Source organism: Gavialis gangeticus, unplaced genomic scaffold, assembly GCF_001723915.1.
Source record: "Gavialis gangeticus isolate Ggan-Ray unplaced genomic scaffold, GavGan_comp1, whole genome shotgun sequence".
Taxonomy (NCBI): domain Eukaryota; kingdom Metazoa; phylum Chordata; order Crocodylia; family Gavialidae; genus Gavialis; species Gavialis gangeticus.
In genome coordinates, this window is record NW_017728994.1 from 38,474,426 (window position 1) to 38,497,130 (window position 22,705).

General features: G+C 42.1%; 1 protein-coding gene across 1 annotated transcript in view; it reads left to right on the plus strand.

The window, feature by feature from the left end:
- Nucleotides 1-20,324, plus strand: part of HECTD2 (HECT domain E3 ubiquitin protein ligase 2) — a 157,949-nt gene extending 137,625 nt beyond the window's left edge. Inside the window, exons 17-21 of the mRNA XM_019502598.1 lie at nt 1,885-1,972; nt 2,198-2,304; nt 10,365-10,480; nt 11,924-12,067; nt 17,584-20,324. Coding sequence (XP_019358143.1) covers nt 1,885-1,972; nt 2,198-2,304; nt 10,365-10,480; nt 11,924-12,067; nt 17,584-17,704 — 576 coding nt within the window. The 3' untranslated portion in view covers nt 17,705-20,324. The remainder of the gene's footprint in view (nt 1-1,884; nt 1,973-2,197; nt 2,305-10,364; nt 10,481-11,923; nt 12,068-17,583) is intronic.
- The last annotated feature ends 2,381 nt before the right edge of the window (nt 20,325-22,705 follow it).

Here is a 22,705-nt window from a genome sequence, read left to right on the forward strand (position 1 = left end):
GTTTTTTTTCTTCCAACATACTTAATGGACATCTATACATGCACTCCAAGGTGGGGGAGAGGAGGGTTAATTAGCGGCTCTGAGAGCTGGAATGATCTGGCTGGGCTGATTTAGTTGGGGATGGTCCTGCTTTGAGTAGGGGGTTGGACTAGATAGGTTAGATAACCTCCTGAGGTCCCTTCCAACCCTCATCTTCTATGATTCTATGAAAGCTGCTCTAATTAAAGTGCCTGCAGCATCACATGTATTCAGCATCCCGTGCTTCAAAATGGCAGCAGGGGTGCTTTGACTAAAGTTCATTTGACGAGCTTTAGTTAAAGTCGCCCTGCCACCATTTTGAAATGAGGGGATGTTGAACACACATGATGCAGAGGCTGCTGGAGCACACTACTTAGCACGCTCCAGCAGATTCAGAGAAGGCTCAATTGCTAATTAGCACGTGTCGGAGCAGAGGTCCATCATGTGTATAGATGTCCAATGTTCCTAAAGCCTTTTTCTCTTTCATTGTACTAGAGTCTACAACTCAAATCTTGTATGGATGTTCTCAGTGTTACTATTTTGAGTAGTTCATTTATAGAATCTTATAGAATCTGGTTATTGGAGGTCTGCCTTGAATTTGTTCCCTTTGCACTGCTAGAGCAGGAAAAATAAAACTGTGGAGTCAGGTAGCCCCTTTGCTTTCTACTTCCTTCCAACCTTTTCCCCCAGCAGCCCTTTCCCCCTCTCCTTGCTGTCACATGCTACTCTCCCTGAACGCATGGAAGTAAAGAGCAATTTTGAAAATAATAACCTTGAAATGTAATAAAGCTGTAGCAATTTGCATATAATACCCATACACATACTTCATGGATGCGTGTTACCTTTTTTGAAACTACTGCAAGTTTTAGCACAGGTAATCCATAAACACACTTTTCTGCAGCACTATGCATGATATTAGTTGAAAGCCAAAGCCGTGTGATTTACCACATAATTTATTGGGCTGGGCCCCACTCGAGTCAACAGCATTTCAAGCCATAATGACTCCAGAGGTCAGCATATATGTATATACCATATTACCCCTCCTTCCCCTCCCTACCATAGGAGCCGTGTGCTAATTTGCTTCCATTCATGACTACAACCAATTGTTTTTGTCATGAGTCCTGGGATGCTCCTAAAATGTATATGCTGATCCAGCTTCACCTCATGGAAGGCAGGGCCGCACTAATCATGTGCTCCAGGCTGAGAAAAGGGATGACAAAGATTCTGCATAAACTATTTAGAGCTCTGCTTCATAATGTTTGCCAGGCATTCAAGGCTGCTGAAGTAACAGAAAACATTGGAAAAGGAAAAGAAAGGCACAGCTCAGCTGTGAGAGTAAAGAGGAAATTGATATTTATTCAATATGGTGGCTCACCATGACTTGAAAAAGAGTCAGCGGTCCGAGAGACTAATTGCAATGGGCACTGCCAAATATCTGATTCAGATGGGCTGTACTAACCTATCCTTGTGGTAGGTTTCCACCAGCATGTTTGCCTTATGTGGGCCATGTGTCATGCAGTCATGCTCAGCGTTGGCTGCATTTAATCAACTTCATAGTTGGTTTCCGTTGCTGAGCACATACAGCTTTTGGCAGTACTTTAATGGTTGACAGTATATTTATTGCAGTTTCCTTGTATGCAATTATAAGACATGGGGCTTTTTTCCCCATGCCAGTTGGGAGGGAAACCCTTGTATTCAAGTAAATATGATGTATGGCAAAACTGTATGGTTTGTGTGGTGTTGAAAGTCAAACTAAATGGTCTTTATGATTCCTTCTAATCTGGCCTTTATAAGTCTATTGATCTGTTCATCATAATTAAAACTAATAGGAGGAGTTACATGTATTATAATGTTGTCTCTCTTCAGGTTTTTCAAGAAGAATTTGGAGCCATAAAATCTTATAACCTAAAACCAAATGGTGATAAAGTTCCAGTTACAAATCAGAATAGAAAAGGTACATTAAAGATATAATAAATCAAAAAGAAAATGCATCCTCACTAATAAAAATAAATGTAATTTAGTTAAGCAGTAAAAATTATTATGCTATTTTTAATGCTACTTAAACTGTTTTTTAAATATTTCTATATTACTTTAGCTCAATTTAAGATACAGTGTAGCAAAGAATTATCTGAAAGTTGTTACTTTATAATTTAAAAGAATGAAATACTTTTCTTTTTAGAATATGTGCAGTTCTATGTTGACTTCCTTCTCAACAAATCAATCTACAAACAGTTTGCAGCATTCTATTATGGATTCCATAGCGTCTGTGATTCTTATGCATTGATGGTAAGATTAAAGTGGAAAATGTTATAAGAAACTTTATTTAATATTGTTAATTTTGTATTTGTGATGCAGCATTGCTAAAGGTTGATCTAAATTTCCTAAATTTTATTAATTCAGCTGGTTTTTGTTTCATTGTTCATAGAGACTCCAATTTAGCGATGCGTTTAAGCAAATTCCTACCTTTTAAGCATCTGACTAAGGCTGAAAATGACTAGAAGTATGTTTAAGAAAATTAGCATATAATTCAATATTTAGGGTTCCACAGTATTCTGTTTTCCAACTTCGTGTTCTTCTGAGGATTTTAAGTCCTTAAATCATTTAGTTAATTTCTTTTCTCAATATTGCTGATATGTGTATTATATAATCTAATCCCCATTTAATAGATAAATACATTGACACAGCTTAAACTAGGATTTTGTTAGCGGGTACTCCAGGTTTAAAAAAAAAAACTTTTGATTTTTCAAAAGTACTTGGTGCCCAACCACTCCCACTAAATGGGTGTTCTGTACTTCTGAAAACTGCAGCATTTATTTAGGTGCCCATGTTTAAATTTGGAGTTCACATTTATAGGTACGGGCAGTCCTCGGACTTATGACACAATTGGTTCCTGAAAACCACGTCTGAAGTCGAAACATTGCAACTCGGAACCAATTTTCTCATAAGAAACAATGTTATCAATGGGGGATTGGTTCTGGAACCAAGGCCCAATACCCTATTTTCACCAAAAATACCTCAGAATTTTGTACTCTATCAATTATAGATGAGTAATATAGCTACATTAATGCATTTGTATTGTAAGTAGCAATCATATTGATTTGGAAGGACTTCTTTGAGGTGACTTTGCTGGACTTTTTGAAAGGCCCTTGGCTGGACTTTTTGAAGGGTTCTTGTCTGGAATCTTCTCAGGAGTCCTGGCTGCAGGTTTTTGTGGAGTCTTGTCCACTTTCTTAAAGGAAGTGTCCAAGGAAGTTTGGACAGATGTTCTCCAGGGAGATGAGCGACGCAGTGAACTTCTTCGCTGACGTGGCATCGCATCAGATCAAGCGTTGTAAAGTTGAAACTGATGTCATAAAGTTAAAACAGGGTGTCAATATATAAACATTATAAGTGCGTAACTCATGTTGTAACTCAAAACGTTGTAAGTCGAGGACTGCCTGTACCCACATTATTATTTTTTAAATTTTGGCCTACATAGCCATAACTTCTTTAGAAAGATCATGAATTGAACCCCTACTTTGTGATTTCAGTCTTCTTTCTCTCTTAAGTCTGTGGTCCCTAGGTTTTTGGTGTTCCATCTCTGTTTCTGTGGCAGGTTTGCAGTAGTGCTGTACAGTCTCACGTGCAGTAATCCAGATGGTGTCACCTGCTTAAGTCCACTCTGTCCTCTTCCATTCTTAGTCCATTTTCTTCTCATCTATGTATATTTGTCATCTTTTCTTATTCCTCACCACTTTCTTCCACTTCTCTCTTATAATCAGCTGGTTTGTGAAACCCATTGTTTTCAGCCCCTGAGTTCTCTCCTCTTTTACTTTTATCTCCCTTCCCCACAAATTCTCCATATTGTCATATCCTGCTTCTTCCCTACCTTCCATCCCTTGTTTTATTCCCTTTGTCTCCCATCCCAACCCTACTGTCTCCTCCTTAGAATCATAGAAAATTAGGGTTGGAAGGGACCTCAGGAGGCCATCTAGTCCAACCCCCTGCTCAAAGTAGGACCATCCCCAACCAGATCATCGCAGCCAAGGCTTTGTCTAACTGGTTCTTAAAAACTCTCGAAGATGGAGAATCCACAACTTCTCTAGGTAACCTGTTCCAGTGTTCTCCTACCCTCCTAGTGAGAAAATCCTTCCTAATATCTAACCTAAACTTCCCTTGCTGCAACTTGTGACAGTTGCTCCTTATCTGTCAACACTAAGAACAGTCTAGCTCTATCTGCTTTCGATCCCCACTTCAGTTAGTTGAAAGTTGCTACTAAATCTGCTTTCACTGTTCTCTTCTCTCAGTTCAGTTCCCTCAGCCCCTCCTCATAGGTCGTATGCCCCAGCCCCCTCACCATTTGCATTGCCCTTTGCTGGACTCTCTCCAATTTGTCTACATCCTTTCTGTAGTGGGAGACCCAAAACTGAACACAGTACTCCAAATGTTGCCTTACCAGTGCTGAATAGAGGGGAATAATCACTTCCCTTGCCCTGCTGGCAACACTCCTACCCATGCAGCCCAGTATGTCATTAGCTGCCTTGGCAACAAGGGCACACTGGCTCATATTCGGCTTGTTGTCCACTGTAAACTGTAGGTCCTTTTCAGCAAAACTGCTACCCAGCCAGATAGCCCCCAGCTTGTACCAGTGCATGGGACTGTTCCATCCTAAGTGCAGGCCTTTGCACTTGTCCTTGTTGAACCTCATGAGATTTCTTTTGGCCAAATTCTCCCATTTTTCTAGGTCATTCTGAATCCTAGCCCTACCCTCCAAGTAGATGTCTACTATTCCTCCCAGCTTGATGTAGCCTGCAACTTGCTGAGGGTGCACTCTATCCCATCTTGAGGTTGCTGTTGAACATACTGGAAAAAAAACAGGCCCCAGGACCAACCCCTGGAACACTCCACTTGATACTGGCTGCTAACTAGACCATGAGCCATTGATTACTACCCTCTGAGCTCAGTCCTGCAGCCAGTTTTCTATCCACCTTACAGTTTATTCATCCAGCCCATACTTCCTTAGCTTGCCTGCAAAAATGTTGTGGGAGACCATATCAACAGCCTTGCTGAAATTAAGGTATACCACATCCACAGAGCCAGTCATCTCATCATAGAAGGCAATCAAGTTGGTTAGGTATGCCTTGCCCTTGGTGAATCCATGCTAACTATTCATAATCACCTTCTCTTCCAAGTGCTTAGAAGTGGATTTGTGGAGGATCTGCTCCATGATTTTTCCAGGGATTGAGGTGATCTGTAGTTCCCTGGATCTTCCTTTTTTCCTTTCTTAAATATGGGTACTATATTTGCCCTTTTCCAATAATCCAGACCCAATCCTGATCACCATAAGTTTTCAGAGATAATGGCCAGCACCTCTGCAGTCATATCAACCAACTCCCTCAGCACGCTCAAGTACATCCTGTTCAGCCTTATGGACTTGTGTATGTCCAGCTCTTCTAAGTAGATTAATAGATGCCAGGGTCAGAAAGGACCTCAACAGATCATCGAGTCTGACGTTCTGCCCTAGGCAGGAAAGAGTGCCCCCAGCCAGTTGCCTATCCAACCTTCTCTTAAAGACCCCCAAGGTAGGGGAGAGTACCACCTCCCTTGGAAACCCATTCCAAATTCTTGTCACTCTTACCTTGAAGAAGTTCTTCCTGAAGTCCAGCCTAAATCTGCTGTCAGTCAGTTTGTGACCACTGTTCCTTGTTACCCCAATGCCACAAAGAGGGGAAGTATCGCCTCCTAGGTTCTATTTGTCATGCATCTGCAGATGCATGATAAAGTGCGGTTAGCTTTGCTGATTATTTCGTCTCAGTGACGACTCGTGTTCATCTTGGAGTCCACTATGACTGACATCCCTTTCCACCTCCATGCTGCTGAGAGGGTCATTCCTCAGCCAGTAGGTGTGCTGGATATTTTTACGCCCTAGGTGCAGCACTCTGCATTTTTCCTTTTTGAACTGCACCCTGTTGTGCTCCTGAGCTGCTGTTTTGCCACTTTTGGCTGCTCACTTTCTCCCCAGACTGTGCAGCCAGGCACAGTAGCCTGGGAACTGACCCTGCCTGTGAACACTGAGGTCAAAAAGATAAGGAGCACTTCAGCCTTTTCTGCATCTTCTGACACTAGGTTGCCTCTCCCATTCAGTAAGAGACTCACACTTTCCCTGACCATCCTCTTGTTTCTGACATACTTGTTGTTATAGATGTGCACTGATTATATCTGTCCATATTGGATTGGCACTGATAAAAGGTAGGCTTGTTTGGCCAGTGTAGCCAATTAATGTCACCGATAAATGCTGTGTGTATGTGCGCAGCTGCAACATGCATACAACCAGGAATGCAGCCCAGCAGCTTGGAAAGCAACATCCAGCCAGTAGACCTGTGGTGGGGAGGGAAGGAGCAGGGCGGGGCACAGATAGGGGCCTCCATGGGGAGGGAGGGAGTGGGGCAGGGACAGGCACTGCCCAGCCTGGGTGGTGAATGCAACTCTACTGGGAGCAGAGCAGACCCACAGGCAGCTGTTTCCAGTTTTATACTGGAGCTCTGAGCAATCAGATGGCTCTTTTACATAAAGTGCAACTCCTCCTCCTCTTCTCCCCTGCCTGTCTTTCCTAAACAGTTTGTATCCATCCATGACAGTGCTCCAGTCATGCAAGCTATCCCACCAAATCTCTTATTATTCCAGTCATGTCATGGTTCCATGACCTGCACAAGGACTTCCAATTTTTCCTGCTTGTTTCCAGGCTCCGTGCATTCAAGAATGAGAGTGCCCCACCCTGCTTGCTGTTCCTCCAGGTCACCCTGTTTCCCACTTATCTCAGGGCTTTGGTTTCTATCCCCCAGCAAACCTAGTTTAAAGCCCTCCTCACTAGATTAGCGAGCCTATCTGCAAAGATGCTCTTCTATCTTTGTCAGGGGGGGTCCCATCTCTTCCTAGCAATCCTTCTTCTTGGAACAAAGGCCCATGGTCAAAGAAGCCAAATTGCTGCTGGCAACACCACCTGTGCAGCCAGGCATTGATCAGTATGATGCGCTCACTCTTGTCTGAGCTGTTTCCCTTGACCAGAAAGATCAAAGAGATCCACCCCCTTGATTTCCATTCCCTTCACCCTTTTACCCAGAGCCCTGTAGTCATTTTTGATCTGCTCAGGGTCTCATCGGTGCCCACATGTATGGTAGTAGTCAGAGGGCCAGATGAGTCTCAGTAATCCCTCCCTTGGATCTGGGCTTCAGGCAAGCAGCAGACTTCCTGAGACAGCATGTCAGGTCAGCAGATAGATCCCTCCGTCCCCCGCAGAAGGGGGTCTCTAACCACCACCACCTGTCTCTGCTTCTTGGTGGTGGTGGTCTTGATCCTACCCACCCTGGGGAGGCCTGGCCTATCCTTCTCCACCAATGGAACGAGCTCCTTGCCCTCTGTTGCTAGAGCTCCGTATCTATGAGGTCCATTGCTATGATTCTGTGATTCTCCACTGCTGCAGATGGAGATGAAGATTTCTGCTAGAGGTCACAAGCTTCTAGCTTTCACCTTCCTGAGAGTCCATGTCCTCATCCTTTTCTAGTGCTGCCTCTGGCAGCTGCTCTTCCACAGTCCCAGAGGTCTCCTCCAGTATCAAACTAAAGAATTCCTCATGGCAGAGGATACTTCGGAGCCTCACCACCTCCTCCTGTAGCTCTCTTGCCTGTTCCCTGAGAGACACTGCCAAGGGGCACTGCTCCCACCACAGGCACTCTCCCACCTGGCTGTCATGAGACAGAACCTGCAAGCCACAGCCCCCACAGTGGCAAACCTGGACCTGGGTGAAAGCCTCGATGGCAAGCGGTCCTGCCTGGACAGAAACCTCACAGGTGCAAGCAGAGGCAGTGGCTCTGGCATTGCAGTGTCCTCCAGCCACTTCCCTGGGTCTCTTAATCTGTCTCTTCTCTCTTTCTGCCCTTCTTCCAAGCACACCTTCTCTAGGAACTTGCCTGGAAGCTGGCCTGGCAAAGGGTTCCTTTTTCCCTGCTTCCTCGCACTAAGCTGAAAGGCTTTCCCCTCAAACAGGAGCGGGGAGGGAAAGGCGCAAACTGCTTTCCCTGTTTGTTGCCTCTGTTTGTTTGCTCCCTGATGGCACTGAGAGTCTCCTTTTATACCCTGCTGGGCCTGGATTGACTCCACCCCCTCGTTAGGCTTCTGGCAGGCACAGGCAGTAATCACTCAGGAATCAGCTGTCACTAAACTAGCAACCTTCCCAGCTTCTCAGAGCACACGCCCCAAACACACAGCCCAGCCCACCCCACAAACTCTCAGCAAGCCAATGGCACAGGCAACTCTGAATCACTTACCTTCCCTGGGCAGGATCTGGTGCCTGCTGCCTGGCTTCTCTTTCCCTTCCCCTTCTTTCTCTTGTTCCCAGCAAACTGCTTGCCCTGTTTGCTCCCCCTGTTCACTTCCTTCCTCGTACATAGTTGATTATATGCAAAAAAACTAATTAGTGACAGTTTTTCTTAGAGTTGGGAAAGACCTACAAGTGTCTTGATTTAATAGGTAATTCTGTGGGCATGTTGGTGAATTTCTGATTATTCTTATCTTGGAAATTAATTTGTGGGGGAGGAAGGAAGAAAATCACCCAAAAACCAGAATAAGTATAAATTCATTTATCCTTCCATGGGTCCAGCATTTTCTGTATGGGTTGCCTCTACATCCAGTGACCTACCCCTACCCCCCTGGGTCTAGTAATATATATATATTCACTGGAAGTAGAAGCAAGCCATAGGGAAAATGGAAGGGAAAGGGAGCGTTATTTTAAATGGATTATCTTGCGCTCTTGTGCTCTCTGTCTCTTATTTTTATCATTGGCTATACATTGCCTCCCCCTGCTGACCGCCTTTTTGCCATCCTTCCAGTATCTGCTTCCAAAGTGATTTGTAAGCTGTTACAGAAGCTTAAGAACTGGGATCCAGATGTATTGAAATGAAATAAGCACAGCTAGCTGGTAGTAGGGGAGAGAGCAGCTGCCCGTCTGTCTCAGACAAACCTGAAATGCTGAGCAAAACATTAAATTTCCTGTGGCAGGCTTTCTAAATTGACACCTGTTCTATCCAAACTAGAACCATTGGTAGCTTTGGAGAACCTAAAAAAGGAAACCCAGCAGGCAGTTCAAAAACTATTATTGTGTGTCACCCACCTAGGAACCAGTTTCTGTAATGAGGATAGTGTCTGCACTATCTGTAATGATCCATGAGTGTGATCACCAATTACCATAAAGAATAAGACTACGTACTCCTTGGGAAACATTGTGAATGGGTGTGTGTGAGATTGACCTCCAAAACCCATATTCATATTAACTTCCATTGGAAGAATAGTAGAAGGCAGGGCAGGGTGGCACCTTAGATGCTAACTACATAAGCTTTCCTAGTTGGTCTTGAAGGTGGTGTTATCCTTCCCTGGTTTTCTGCTTGACTTTAATCTAACGTGACTCATTAGCTTTCTCTGGTATTAGAAGAATGTACAAGACCAAGAGTCAGGGATTCTTTTGTATTGTATCTTTTGTCCTTCCCCTTTTTTAAGTCAGAAAAGATAAAGAAGAGGAGGTGATGAGCATTTCTGCTTTCCAGTAAGATTGGTCCAGTATGGCCATCTTCATCTAGAAATATTTTACTAAATGCAATGAAGCTTCATTATGGGGAAATGAAAATCCATTGAAATGCTTTGAAGTACTTTGAAGGCTTTTGCAGCAAACTATAATATGTAGCTGTAGTGTCAGGATTCATTTTTTATTTCGTTTATTTTTATATTTGTACTGCAATACCAGCTGAAGGCCCAAAGGAGGCAGCATGGTCTAGTGGATGGGGCGCTAGTAAAGAAGTCGAGTTTTGTTCCCAGTCCTGAAATTGATCTGCTGTGTAACCAGAGGTGTCACTTCAATTCTCTGTGCCAGTGTTTCACTTCCAAACTTTAGACTGTCTTGTCTGTTTGTTTATATTACAAACTCCTCAGGGCAATGGTACTTTTAGCATTTTGAAGTGCTGATTTTCTTTGGGACCTCTGGTGTTACCAGACTGCAAATAATAATGAAAATTAAAATCAGCGCCTCCTTTGTGCTAGGTGCTATGCAAACAAATTTGAATTTAAAGTTTCTATCCCAAACCAGTTACTTAATTCCCTTTTCTTCATTGACATTTAATAATGTAACAAGCATAATCAAAAAGGAAGCATAAGCACAGTAATAAAAATGCACAGAAGGATAATGCTAGCCAATACATTTTGCTCACTAGTAGTTTTTTCCTTGGTACGTTCAAAAATCAGTTATAATTTTGAATCCTGTTATCTTTATTTATCTTGAATAAGTGTTCTGCCAGTAAATGCTTTAATGCTTTTTTTGGCAGCTGCTTCGTCCAGAAGAGGTTGAAATTCTTGTTTGTGGAAGCCCTGAACTGGACATGCATGCTCTACAGAAAAGCACCCAGTATGAGGGATACCAGAAAACTGATCTTACTATAAGGTAGACTTAATTTGTGCTTAAAAATCAGATTTGTGTTCCCAATAATGCATCGTTCTATGATATTTTCTAAAGGAGTATCAAATATATTTTAGAATTACTAATATATGACAAGTGTAAAAGAAATATTTCAAAATGAGATGAAGATGCTGTATTCAAATGTTCTTAAATAGGAAAAATTACTGCAGTTAAACCCTCCTTATTGATATCTTGCTCTTCACTGATTTCTTTCTGTATCTTTTAAAGGATGCAGCTTCAAATCTATCCATTTTTAAAGAGCAATAATTCAAGTATTTCACTGATCCACCGTGTGATCTTTTTACAATTATGTTTTCTAATAGCATATTAACAGTGAAGTCATCTGCCTAGAACAGTGGTTCTCAACCTTTTAAGACTGCAGCCACCCCTTTGAATGTTTAGCAGCACCCCATTAAAAACCCAAATTAAATATATTATAAACATTATAATTTTATTAATATGTTCTTAATTTATCCGATCGTTATCATTTATATTCACCCTAGTGCCACCACTGCTGTGGCAAGGTAGAATTGCACTACGTGCCTCTCTGAGCCATGTTGGGAAGCAGCTATGGTAGGAGCACATGAAGTAGTAATTTACAATCACTTGTTTGGTTTCTTTTAACAATAATAAGATTTAAGATGGTTCCAGACAGAAATATACCTGTTAAGTTACATTGCCTCTTTAAATAAACCAATATTTGTTTTAAAAAAATTGTAAGTTAGGGGTAAGAGCATGCATACCTCAGTGAACACATGATCTTCAGTCTATCCCACTACTACAGGTGTAAAATCCAGCTCTGAATAAGAATTATTTATTGAGAAATGTCATTGATAATCTATTTTAAAATGTGTATAACCGTATGCATTATTTGCAAATTAAATTATTTTTAAAACTGTACATATGATGGTAGATCTGACTTTTCTTCTGCATTTAAATTTGTATTTGTTTTACATTACATTGACAGTATCTGAGCCCAGGTTGTAATTACAGCATTAAAGTCTGCTAGACATTAAACCCTGTCCCCACCCCACCCCTAAAAAAAACACACTTTACCAGAAGCAGCAATGCATTACTTTGACCCAGCTCCATAGTATCTATATATCTATATCTGTATCTATATATATATATATATTGGGTGCATCAGCAGGGCTTTTTTGTGCTTTTATCTAAAGCCAATTCAATCAACTATTAAATAGAAATGTCAAAAATGCCCCACTAAAGTGCCCTACCTATACAGATGTCAAGTAAGCTGGGCCCAATTAATGCGCTGCCTCTTCTGGACATGTGCTCGGCTCACCATGGGAGTGCACAAAGGTTAAAATAAAGCGCCAGGGTTTTTTGTTTTGTTTTGTGCTTTTAACTTCTGCAAGCAGCCAAATTGCTTTGGTCAGGATAGTAATTTTATTTCCCCATTATTTAATGTAGATACTTCTGGGAGGTAGTTCTAGGATTTCCACTTGACCTTCAAAAGAAGCTGCTTCATTTTACTACTGGAAGTGACAGAGTACCTGTGGGAGGGATGGCAGATTTGAATTTCAAGATTTCAAAGAGTGAAACATCCACTAACTGGTAAATAAAAATAACTTCTTATTTTGAGATGTTACATTTATTTTCCATGGAACTAACTTATTTGCATGTGTTGTAAATAGACAAAAGTAAATTGAATGCGTAACTGAAAACTGTATTAGATTATTTTAGCAAATTTCAAATATTAAAACTAATAACTTTTATTGTATGAATTTAACAGATTGTCATTTAATAATGTCAATTTCCTGAGCAGTGTTGCAGTGTTTACGTATGGAGTACAATTTTTGCTTTTGTAATTGAGTTGTTCTTATACTTTAGCTTTGTTTGTTTGTTTGTTTTAATTACCTGCTCTAATTCCTGAAGAATCAATTCAAGAAACTGCTTTTCGGTCAAAGGAGTCCAATAGTGTCATCTGAGCACTGATCTTCACTTATCTATTGATTCTACTTTGGCTCTTCACAAACGTAAAGTTCCACTTGCTTGGATCATATTGAAGGATCAAGGCAATAAAAGTTAACGCCATGTAAAGCCAATTAAAGCCAATTTATTTATTTATAAAAATAAAATATGCTTTTTAAGGTATACATTATAGAAGGCTTCAAAGTTGACAAACACCTGCAGTACTATTGATTTCTGCAAGATTTATGGATGCTCAGTGTCCATAAATGTAGATAGCCTGACTTCCCAATGGTCTAGAACAGGTATATTTTAACCACCAGCTTTTGGGCCAGATGAGGCCCGTGGAGCCATCACATCTGGCCCATGGAGCTCCCAGTGGGTCAGGACATTTTGGAGCAGGGGTGTGTACTGGCCATTAAAACAGCCACCCTCTCCCCTGTACCAAACTCATGTGCTGGTCAGGGACAGGCTAGGCTGGCTGCAACCCCTTTCCCCATAGGCACCATGGCCCCACCCACTTCCTTCTCTACAGACCTGGGTTGGTGCCTGGCCATGCACCTTTTCCTTGTGAGGCCCAGTGGGGCCTGGGCTCACATTCTTCTTTCCCACTCCCCCACCAGGCTCAGGCCATGTTCCCTTCCCTTCCTGCAGGGCCAGGTTAGGATCTGGCCATACCCCCACCCACACCTTCTCACAGGGCTGGGCCCTTTCCTCTCCACGAGGCCAGAACAATGTCCTTTCCCCTGCAGGGCTGCACTGGAACCGGCCTACCCCTTGCCCCTTCCACGTGGCCAGATGGTGCCTGCTGTGCCCACCCAGGCACCAGATGAGGCACACTGGCTGGATCTGGCCTGCAGACAGACTGAGCACTGCCAATCTAGCCCGCCAGGCAAAAAGGCTGGGCTCCACTGGTCTAGAGGTGTGGTGCCTCCTCCACCTCTTTCTCAGACAGTGAAATTTCATTTACTGTGCCCTAATACTGGTGCACATTTAGACAGTGATGCTTTACTACAGGGCTAATTAGTCAACTCCACGGTACACTGAATGTATGAATGCACCCGGAGGAACTTCACCTAGTGCTTGGTTGAGCACGTAGGGCAGTGCAAAGGCCTCCATGATGAAGAAACTGAGTTAGTGGAACAGTAACATGCCTTAAGAAGACATTTTGCAAATTGTTCATGCTTGCAAGAGTGCATTCTTTAGGCTAGACCTAAAATTCCTGAGCTGTCTCCTTCCTAGGCGTGTCTATGGGAGTATGCCTTTGGTGTACAGTAAACAGTGATTTTTACTGAGATATTAGCTTTTAATTCTTCAGCCTTTCTTACAAAAACTGTGGGCTCCTATAGACATGTGGGGAGCCTGAAATCCAGTGCATCGGAGCAGACTTGATTAATCTTGTCTTGGCCTAGTTGTTTGGGTCTTGGCCTAGTGGGGAGTGTGCTGACTCTGGGGCCATCGAGTTGCAAGTTCAAGCCTGGGTGTGTGCCTAGGCTCCTGGGTGGACCCCCAGGTCCAAGAATTTTATCACCAAAGAGGTATGCAAGAGTATGTAGGGAGGCTGTTAGGAAGGCTAAGGTGGAGACTAGACTAGGGCTAGCAACAAGGATCAAGGACAACAAAAAGTCCTTTTTTAAATGTATAGGGAGCAAAAAGAAGGTACCAGGCAATGTGGGGCCTCTGCAAGATACACTTGGCAACCTGGTGGTTGCACCAGATGAAAAAGCAGACCTTTTTAACAAATTATTTGCCTCCATTTTTCTGACCAGGGACCGGGACTTCTCCCCCACTGGGATACAGAACGGACTCAGGAGTGACTCCGCCAGGCCTAGGGTCAGGGAGTACCAAGTTAGGGAACTTCTGGAGGGGCTGGACATGTTCAAATCAGCAGGTCCAGACCCTCTCCATCCCAGGGTGCTGAGGGAATTAGCAGGGGTCATCATGGGGCCTGTAGCACGGCTGTACAAGCACTCGTGGTGCTCTGGCCAGGTGCCAGAAGACTGGAAGAAGGCCATTGTGGTCCCCATTTTCAAAAAAGGGAGGACCCAGGCAAGTACAGGCCCATTAGTCTTACTTCAGTCCTGGAGAAGCTCTTTGAAAAAATTATCCAGGAGCACATCTGGGAGGGACCAGCAGCGGGGAAGGATGCTCAAGGTTAACTAGCATGGGTTCATTAAGGGCAGGTCCTGTCAAACCAACCAGATAGCCTTCTATGATCAGGTCACAAAATCATTGGATGCAGGTGTCACGGTGGATGTAGTCTTTCTGGATGTCAGGAAGGCCTTCGACACTGTCTCCCACCACATTCTCATTAAAAAGCTAGGTGACTGTAGCATTGATGCCTGCATAGTCAGATGGGTTGCAAATTGGCTAGGGGGCCACACCCAGAGAGTGGTGGTGGATGGGTCATATTTGACCTGGAGGGTGGTGGGCAGTGGAGTCCCCCAGGGCTCGGTCCTTGGGCCCGTATCGTTCAATATCTTTATCAGCGACTTGAATGAGGGGGTGAAAAACGCCCTGTTCAAATTCGCTAGCAACACCAATATTTGAGGCAAGGTGGGCACGCTAGAAGGGAGGGACAGGTTACAACTGGACCTGGACAGGTTACAAGGGTGGGCAAATGTGAATAGGATGGGATTCAATACTGACAAGTGCAGGGTACTCCTCTTGGACAGGAAGAACCAGCAGCATACCTATAGGCTGTGGAACTCCCTTCTTGAAAGCACAGTGGCAGAAAGAGATCTTGGAGTCATTATCGATTCCAGAATGAACATGGGCTGCCAATGTGAGGACACGGTCAGTAAGGCTAACCGCACCTTGTCATGCATCAACAGGTGCATCACGATCAGGTCCAAGGAGGTGGTCCTCCCCCTCTGTGCAACACTGGTCAGGCCACGGTTGGAGTACTGCATCCAGTTCTGGGTGCCACAGTTCAGGAGGGATGTGGACAACATCAAGAGGGTCCAGAGGAGGGCCACTCACATGATCAGGGGGCAGCAGGGCAGGCCCTAAGAGAAGAGGCTACGGGACCTGAACACAAGAGAAGGCTGAGAGGGGATCTAGTGGCCGTCTATAAACTTAGAAGAGGGGACCAGAGGGGATTGGGTGAGACCCTATTCCCTTGAGCACCTCCCAGAGTAACAAGGAACAACAGCCACAAGTTGTTTGAGAGTAGGTTTAGGTTATACATCAGGAGGTACTACTTCACAGTCAGGGCAGCCAGGATCTGAACCAGCTTCCAAGGGAAGTGTGGTGCTGGCTCCTACCTTAGGGGTCTTTAAAAGGAGGCTTGATAACTACATAGTAGGGCTGTGCAAGGCTGCGGGCAGAGCTTCGGATCCGGAGAAGCTTTGGATGCTTCCGGGATCCAAAGCAGCACATCTGGGTTGAAGCGCTGGCCTCGTTAGGCTTCCCAAAGCGGTTCAGAGCTTCCGAAGAGCTTCGGAGCTGCCTTGGAGATCCGGCCGTAGGGTTTAATGAAGAAACAACAAAATATCTATAACTGTGTTGTTTTTTGTGCGATTTGGATGAAATTTTCAGGGATGGTAGACTCTGCAGAGAGGATGAAGCCTGCCAAGTTTCAAGATGATCAATGCAGAGGTTTGGGGGGAACTGTTCCCCAAATTCTTGAAAGCTTCAGAGCCACTTCGGCAGGATCAAGGCGGAAACCCGGTCTGGAGCTCCACATCGGATCGTGGCCAGCCAAAGCCGGATTGGATTGCTGCCGACTCGCACAGGCCTACTACCTAGCTGGGGTCATTTGAGCTTAAACTTAGTAGGGGTCATAAGAGCCCTGTATTCATTCCTGCCCAGGGCAGGGAGTCGGACTAGATGATCTGCTCAGGTCCCCTCCAACCCTACTTCTATGAAACTATGAGTCTGCTGGAGCGTGGAAATTGACGTGCTCTGGCAGCCTTCCGCGTCATGTGTATCTGCGTCCCCGCACTACAAAAATGGTGATGGGACACTTTGAAATGAAACACATTCAATGAGCTTTAGTTCAAAATGCCCTGCTGCCATTTTTTCAGCATGGGGATGCTGATGCATTTGATGCGCAAGCGTCTTTAATTAGTGCAGCTCACTAATTAAAGCATCCAGAGCCATGTCCCCAAAAAAACATAAAAAAGCTCTATGGTTCTTCTAGAGATTTTGATCAAACATTCCATAATCTACCTTCTTTCTCCATTACCACAAGTGTGATAATATCTAGATTTGATATAAGCAAAAAACTGGGGTTTAGTTGTGGTTGCTTTGGTCTTTATACCCTCAAGACAGGAATCGGCAACCCCTGGCATGTGTACCAAAGCATGGCACATGAAACCATTTTGGTTGGCATACCACAGCTGGCCGTGGAGCCCAGGCCAGTTGCAGCAGGCAGCTGGGAGGCTACATGTCCTGCTGCAAGCAGCCTGGGCTCCGTGGCAGGTAGCAACCGCCCAGAGCTCTGATCAGATGTGGCAGGCAGCTGAGAGGTTGCAAACAGCTGCACTGGGCACTGGAGACCCAGCACCGGCAGCGGCTTCACACACACCTAAGAGTGCACAGCAGGGAAGAGGCAGGGGCAGTGCAACCTTGGCCCCTCCTCTGCTGTCCACCCGGAGGCACATGTGCAGATACCTCCAACAATGAGTCAGGCCAGGGCTCAGTTGAGGGCACGCAGCAGGGCATAGTAACCCCAGCCCCTACCTCACTGTCCGCCTGGAGGTGTCCATGCATCTGCCACCAGCAGTGAGGATTGGACCTCTCGCAGCTTTCCTCCCCTTCTCTCTCCCACAGCAGACCCCTACCCTTGACATGCCAAGCCAAGGCATGGGTTGAGGTTGGGGTATTTTTGGCACTCCAGCCAAAAAGTTGCTGACCCCTGCCGTCAGGAAGCATAAAGATGGTTGGGGAGCAGACATGGCCCCAAGCAAACTCTGCTGACAAAAAGAATGCAATCCTTAGGATGTATGTTCAATAGCAATGGAATAGATGTGGAGAACACACCTCAGAGAACTACTGTAATAACTTACTAAAATAAATTACTGTAATAAGTAACAAATTCTTCTAATGGGTTTTGTGACAGCAATCTTCATGATTTAAAATATATCAGTACCTTATGATATCCTAGTTCTGTTTCATTTCTGTATAGAAAATGCACTATTTGTTTTTAATATTTTTAGGTTACCTGTGGCCCATACCTGCTTCAACCAGCTTTGCCTCCCTCCTTACAAGAACAAAAAGGAACTGAAGCAGAAGCTGACAATTGGAATTTCAAATGCAGAAGGTTTTGGTCTAGAATAAGATGAAAGACTTTACAAAAAAAAAACAGCATTTTTATGTAGCATTCACTTTCCTCTACTTGTGCCTTTAAGCTTTTCATGTTTCTGTCTCTTGATACTATGCCAGTCTTACCCAACTTGGAACACTGAAATTTTTAAATTAAATTTAAAAAGCATTCACTTTTGCTGTATGACAATACACTTATTGCTTGCTTTGGCACAGAGAATAATTTTAATAAGATATAGAAAGCTGATTTTCTTGAGAGAGAGGTGACAAATTTTCAGAAAATCTGACAGAGGTGACAAATTGGAAGTTATAGTTTTATCTTTGGTTATTCGTAATAGCACTTTACTCTTAATTTACATCATGCATGTTCCACTGGGAAAAGAAACAAGAGTTTATGTTAGTTAAGCCCAGTGGTGGGATGTTTTCAATTACTACACATGGTAGCAAAACACATAACTGCCATTAACATGAAGTATGTGGCCATATTTTCATAGGGGCAAATAGCAATTTTAGTGTAGATAAAATGTATACAGTTTTAATATTCTAGTTTTAATTTAAAAAAAAATTAAGCTGGATGTTTTAAGAAGCATGTAAATAAATGCCTCTGAAAGAATAGGGTTTTGATAGTGCCATTTACTGCTAAAGATTTATTTTTACAAAATATGGGGGTTTAGATGTTATATATTCAGCTTTTACAGATCAACAGGTTTGATTGTATAGGAATGTCTATGGTAAAATTTTACATTTTTAAGTTGATTCAAAGGCAGACTATTAGTATTAAATAAGCTGCATGTACTTTCTGTGAAATTGGCAGAAAACCAGTCAGTTTAATTTTAGTTTTGTAACCACAGAATACATAAAGCAATTGGATGAAGAAAGGAAGTTTAACTCATTTAATCACTTCAGAAATAAGTTATTTCCACAATGCATGGAAAAATTGTACACTGTGCTCCACTGTCATTGAATCAACAATTTTATATTGGAAATGTTTTAGTAAAATTTAAAGAAGCTCTGACAAAAGTGAATACAATAACATTTTATTGAAATGCTGTAGCTTTCATTTAACTTGAAGGTCAGAATTTAGACAATGTTTTGGGGTTTTTTCACTGCACGTATCGAAGTAAATGCCAGGTTACTCACATTTTGAATGTTTTAGCTAATACAGTGCTGGAGAGAGACTTTTTTGGCATAATTATAAGTCTATATTTATTCATAAGTTAAGACAGTTTATCAGCATGCAGCATAGTGTTGGTATATTTTTATATAAAGAAATATCTATTGCGTGTTCTATTTTTTTTTAACAGAACTAAAACCCATATCCTCACGGGTAATCAGGCATCCAACTCCCATTACAAACAACGGTGTTTGAACAGATTTAGAATTTATCTTTTAGCATCAACTTTCTTTGTCTGTTGCATCAATATAATGGTACAAACAATGGGAAGTAAGTGCCTGATTGCTTTTGATAATCTGGGCATGCGTTGCTTATTTGCAATAACAGTAAAATGATTCAGATTAACTTTTTTATTTTTATTTTTTTTTACTTTCTATACTGCTTGCACACAACCAGCATATTTCTATATGGTGAATAAACATCTAATTACTCTGTAATTCCAAAGCCAGTAATTCTGTAGTAAATACACGTTTCATTCTATTCTCGTCCTTGAAGGTGGTGGACAATTTTACCATTTTTATTTCATTAGGAACAGAAATAAGCATTGGTTTGTTTGGGTTTTTTAAAGCCTTTAATATTGGTCTAACTCTGCTCCTACATAAGACTGATGAAACTCCCAGTGACTAAAATTTGTTGGCTAGTGCTTTATAAAACTACAGCTTTGGAATTGCACTTTTATTCTGGACATCGCCAAAAAAATTCAGATTGCAGAGTTAAGGGAAGTGCTTCATCATTGCACTGCCTGAACTAGTAAGAAATTTCAAATGATTTAATACTAATAAGCACAAAAATAGTGGTTATATAAGACATCAGAATTATATATATTTTTATTAATTAAACTGGAAACAATTGTTGTTCTTTAGAGCCTAATTCATGGATAGTTGGCTTATGAATTAATAGCTACACAATTTTTCAGGCAATAGTGCACATAAACGAGCCATAATATTTTATGACTCAAACCTGCATTTAATAAGTTTCTGCCCATCATCACTAAGACAAAAGCTTTACATTCCAGTCTTTTTTTTATTGCAAAATTGCACTTTGTTCTGTTTTATTTATTAAATTTCTTGGGGGCGGGGAGGTTACTGTGTAATATTACCTCAGAATTCTAAAATGCTAGTATATTAGCATCAGTTTTGAAATAAGCTAGATAATTGTCATGCAGTTGCATTTTATATTTCCTGACATTAATACGTTAGATATAATATGAATTTTGTATTTGTTAAATGAAAGCATTACACCGTATTTATTAAATAAGCCTCCGATCTTATCACTTAATGTTATTTGCTCATCTACCTTTTGTTGTCGTTTTGTCTTGCTATGTAATTTAGCAACCTTTTTTATCTCTGCAGTTGTTTTGTACATTGCCTAAGGAAATCTGCTTTGTATAAATTTGTTCATTACCAAGTATCTATTTTTATGTATTGAAATTGTGCAGTCATTAAATCAAATGTTTCCGTTTCTTAGCCTCACTTACTTACTTCCAAATTCATACAAATTAATAATTTTATGTTAAATCTATTCACTGAATAAGACAACCTGAGTTACTAATACAGAGGTACCATAAAGCCTGAACCATATCTGTATCTTGAACTACAAGTCTTACATTGTGTATCATGCTGTAACACAAGAATGTAAAACGGTATTGATCCTGAACCTATTCCTCCTTCTTTTCCCTGAACTTTCAGCTTCAAAGCTGTTCTACCTTGTAATGTTTAACTTGTAGAATGCTCTAGCCATAACTCTCCAGTCCCACAGTGACATCTAAAATGGAAAGGGCAGCTGCAGTGCTAGGTACTTTGGCTTTATGCTGCCTAAGGGTTCCCATGCAGAGGAGTAACCTCCAGCCAGTTTTTAAGCCTGCTTTCTATCTCTTTGCAGCAATGGAGTGCCACAAAAAGGATTGCATCTGGGAGAAGTAGTCCAGTTTCCGATCTTAACCATTAGTTTCTTCTTTCTGAGGTAGCAAGACATCTTTCTCAACTCCAACGTAGCCAATAGCTCAGTGATCAAGGCACTCTCCTGCGATTTTTGGGAAACTGAGCTCCAAATCTGTTCTTCCTTCACCCGAGCCAACAAGTGAACGAGCTGTCTTACTGGGATATAAAGTCAGGTTCTTGCTCTCCAATCCAATTAATATTTAATTATTTATACAGAGCAGAACAGTTACAGTAGGAGAGACAGAGAGACCCATTCTCAGATAGCCAATAGCTTCATGATTGTAGCAGCCATCTAGGACATACAAGGCTGAGAATTGATTCAAGTCTTTGGTTCAGCTGAAGCAGAGCAGGGATTTTGAAGTTGTGTCCCACATCTCAGCTGAGTATCATAAATGCTGCCTATGCTTCTGGAATGGATGAGGCTCTCATTTTTGCTCTCTTTCTGACCAGAAATTCAGTCCTGCCCCAAAAAAGACTTTCCTGTCGGAACTGGTATATATGTTCTCATGAAAAGTTTTGCTTTTGGCAAATAGGCATTCAGTGATAAAAACTGGCAAAAAAAAATCCTGTGCAGATCTAATTCTGGCATCTTTGTCTGGCAGATGACTAACTAGCCTGGCCTTAGTTTCATGTGCAAGCTTTCATTTTCATCCACTCCACTTTTTGGTTTACAGCTCCCTGGTCCTTTGTTTCTTTAATATACTACATTCATCGTGCAAATCTCCACCAATGGTCATTCTTATACCCTTTAAATTGATAGGCATAATGGACAGGAACCTGATAGAAATAGTCATTTTGATCATCCTGTTACCTGGGACTGCCTCTTGTGCAATTGGCTATGAACTATTGCAAATAACAAATTATTGTTACTTCAGCCAGGATCTACAGGGCAAATTAGGGAAGATCCAAGCAATGGCATCAGCTGCTGTCAGTCAGGACACAAATATCATGTCAACAAAATCCTTGTTAGGAAGAAAGGAATTTTTCAATTCCGCTCGGTCATCCATGCTACCAAGGTTCAGAACTACAGGGCAGATGGACACATTTAAAACTGCTCAAGAAAATGCAGCCATCAATACTCCGTTTGCCTTCAATAGATTTTTGAAGTCCTCAAAAATCTGACCATTTTCCTTTGGAAGTTTCACACATCAGTCCTCTGTTCTACTCACCTGTAATAGCCAAATCTCTCAAAGGAATATGCAATTAACCGAGTCATCCTCATTGCCCAGGATGCTTAGGGATTCAAGCATCCTAATAACCTATGTAATTATTGTAAGATTATTTTGGCCTAATGCCATTCATCCATTAGGGCCTTTGTCACAGATCAGTTGGCTGACTTTAGGCTGCTGAAGGAGGATTTTACAGAAGAGTGGTTTCCACAGCACTATCTTCACATGTAAATTGTGGGGGGGGTTGTATGTTAATCTGGACCTCTTAAGAGCATAATACAAGGATATAAACTTAAATTCTTTTAAATTTTATATTTCTAACTTTTTATCTGGGTTTGAGCTCCTTAAAAGTCTAAACTGTTGCTATTGGATCTTTAAAATCAAAGTGAGTGCTCTTCTTTTGGATTCTGATCTAAAGCTTATGTTGGGTGGGGAGGAGCTCAATTGCTTGAATTATCATGAGTGAAAGCAGTTTGATACCAATGATATTTAGTATACCTTCATAATCCCTTTTTGAACTCTTTAATTTGAAGAAATTCAAAGATATTGTGCCATTTTAAAACTGACCTCTGCTGTCAATCTTTCCAGCCAGTAGTATGCAAGGACATTTTTTTTCTGCTAGATTCTCTGCTTTATTTTTCATTATGACATGTTGTATAATGTTGTTTCATTATGACATGTTGTATAATTACCCAACACTCGTAGTATGGGTAACAAGCAGGAGGAACTCACC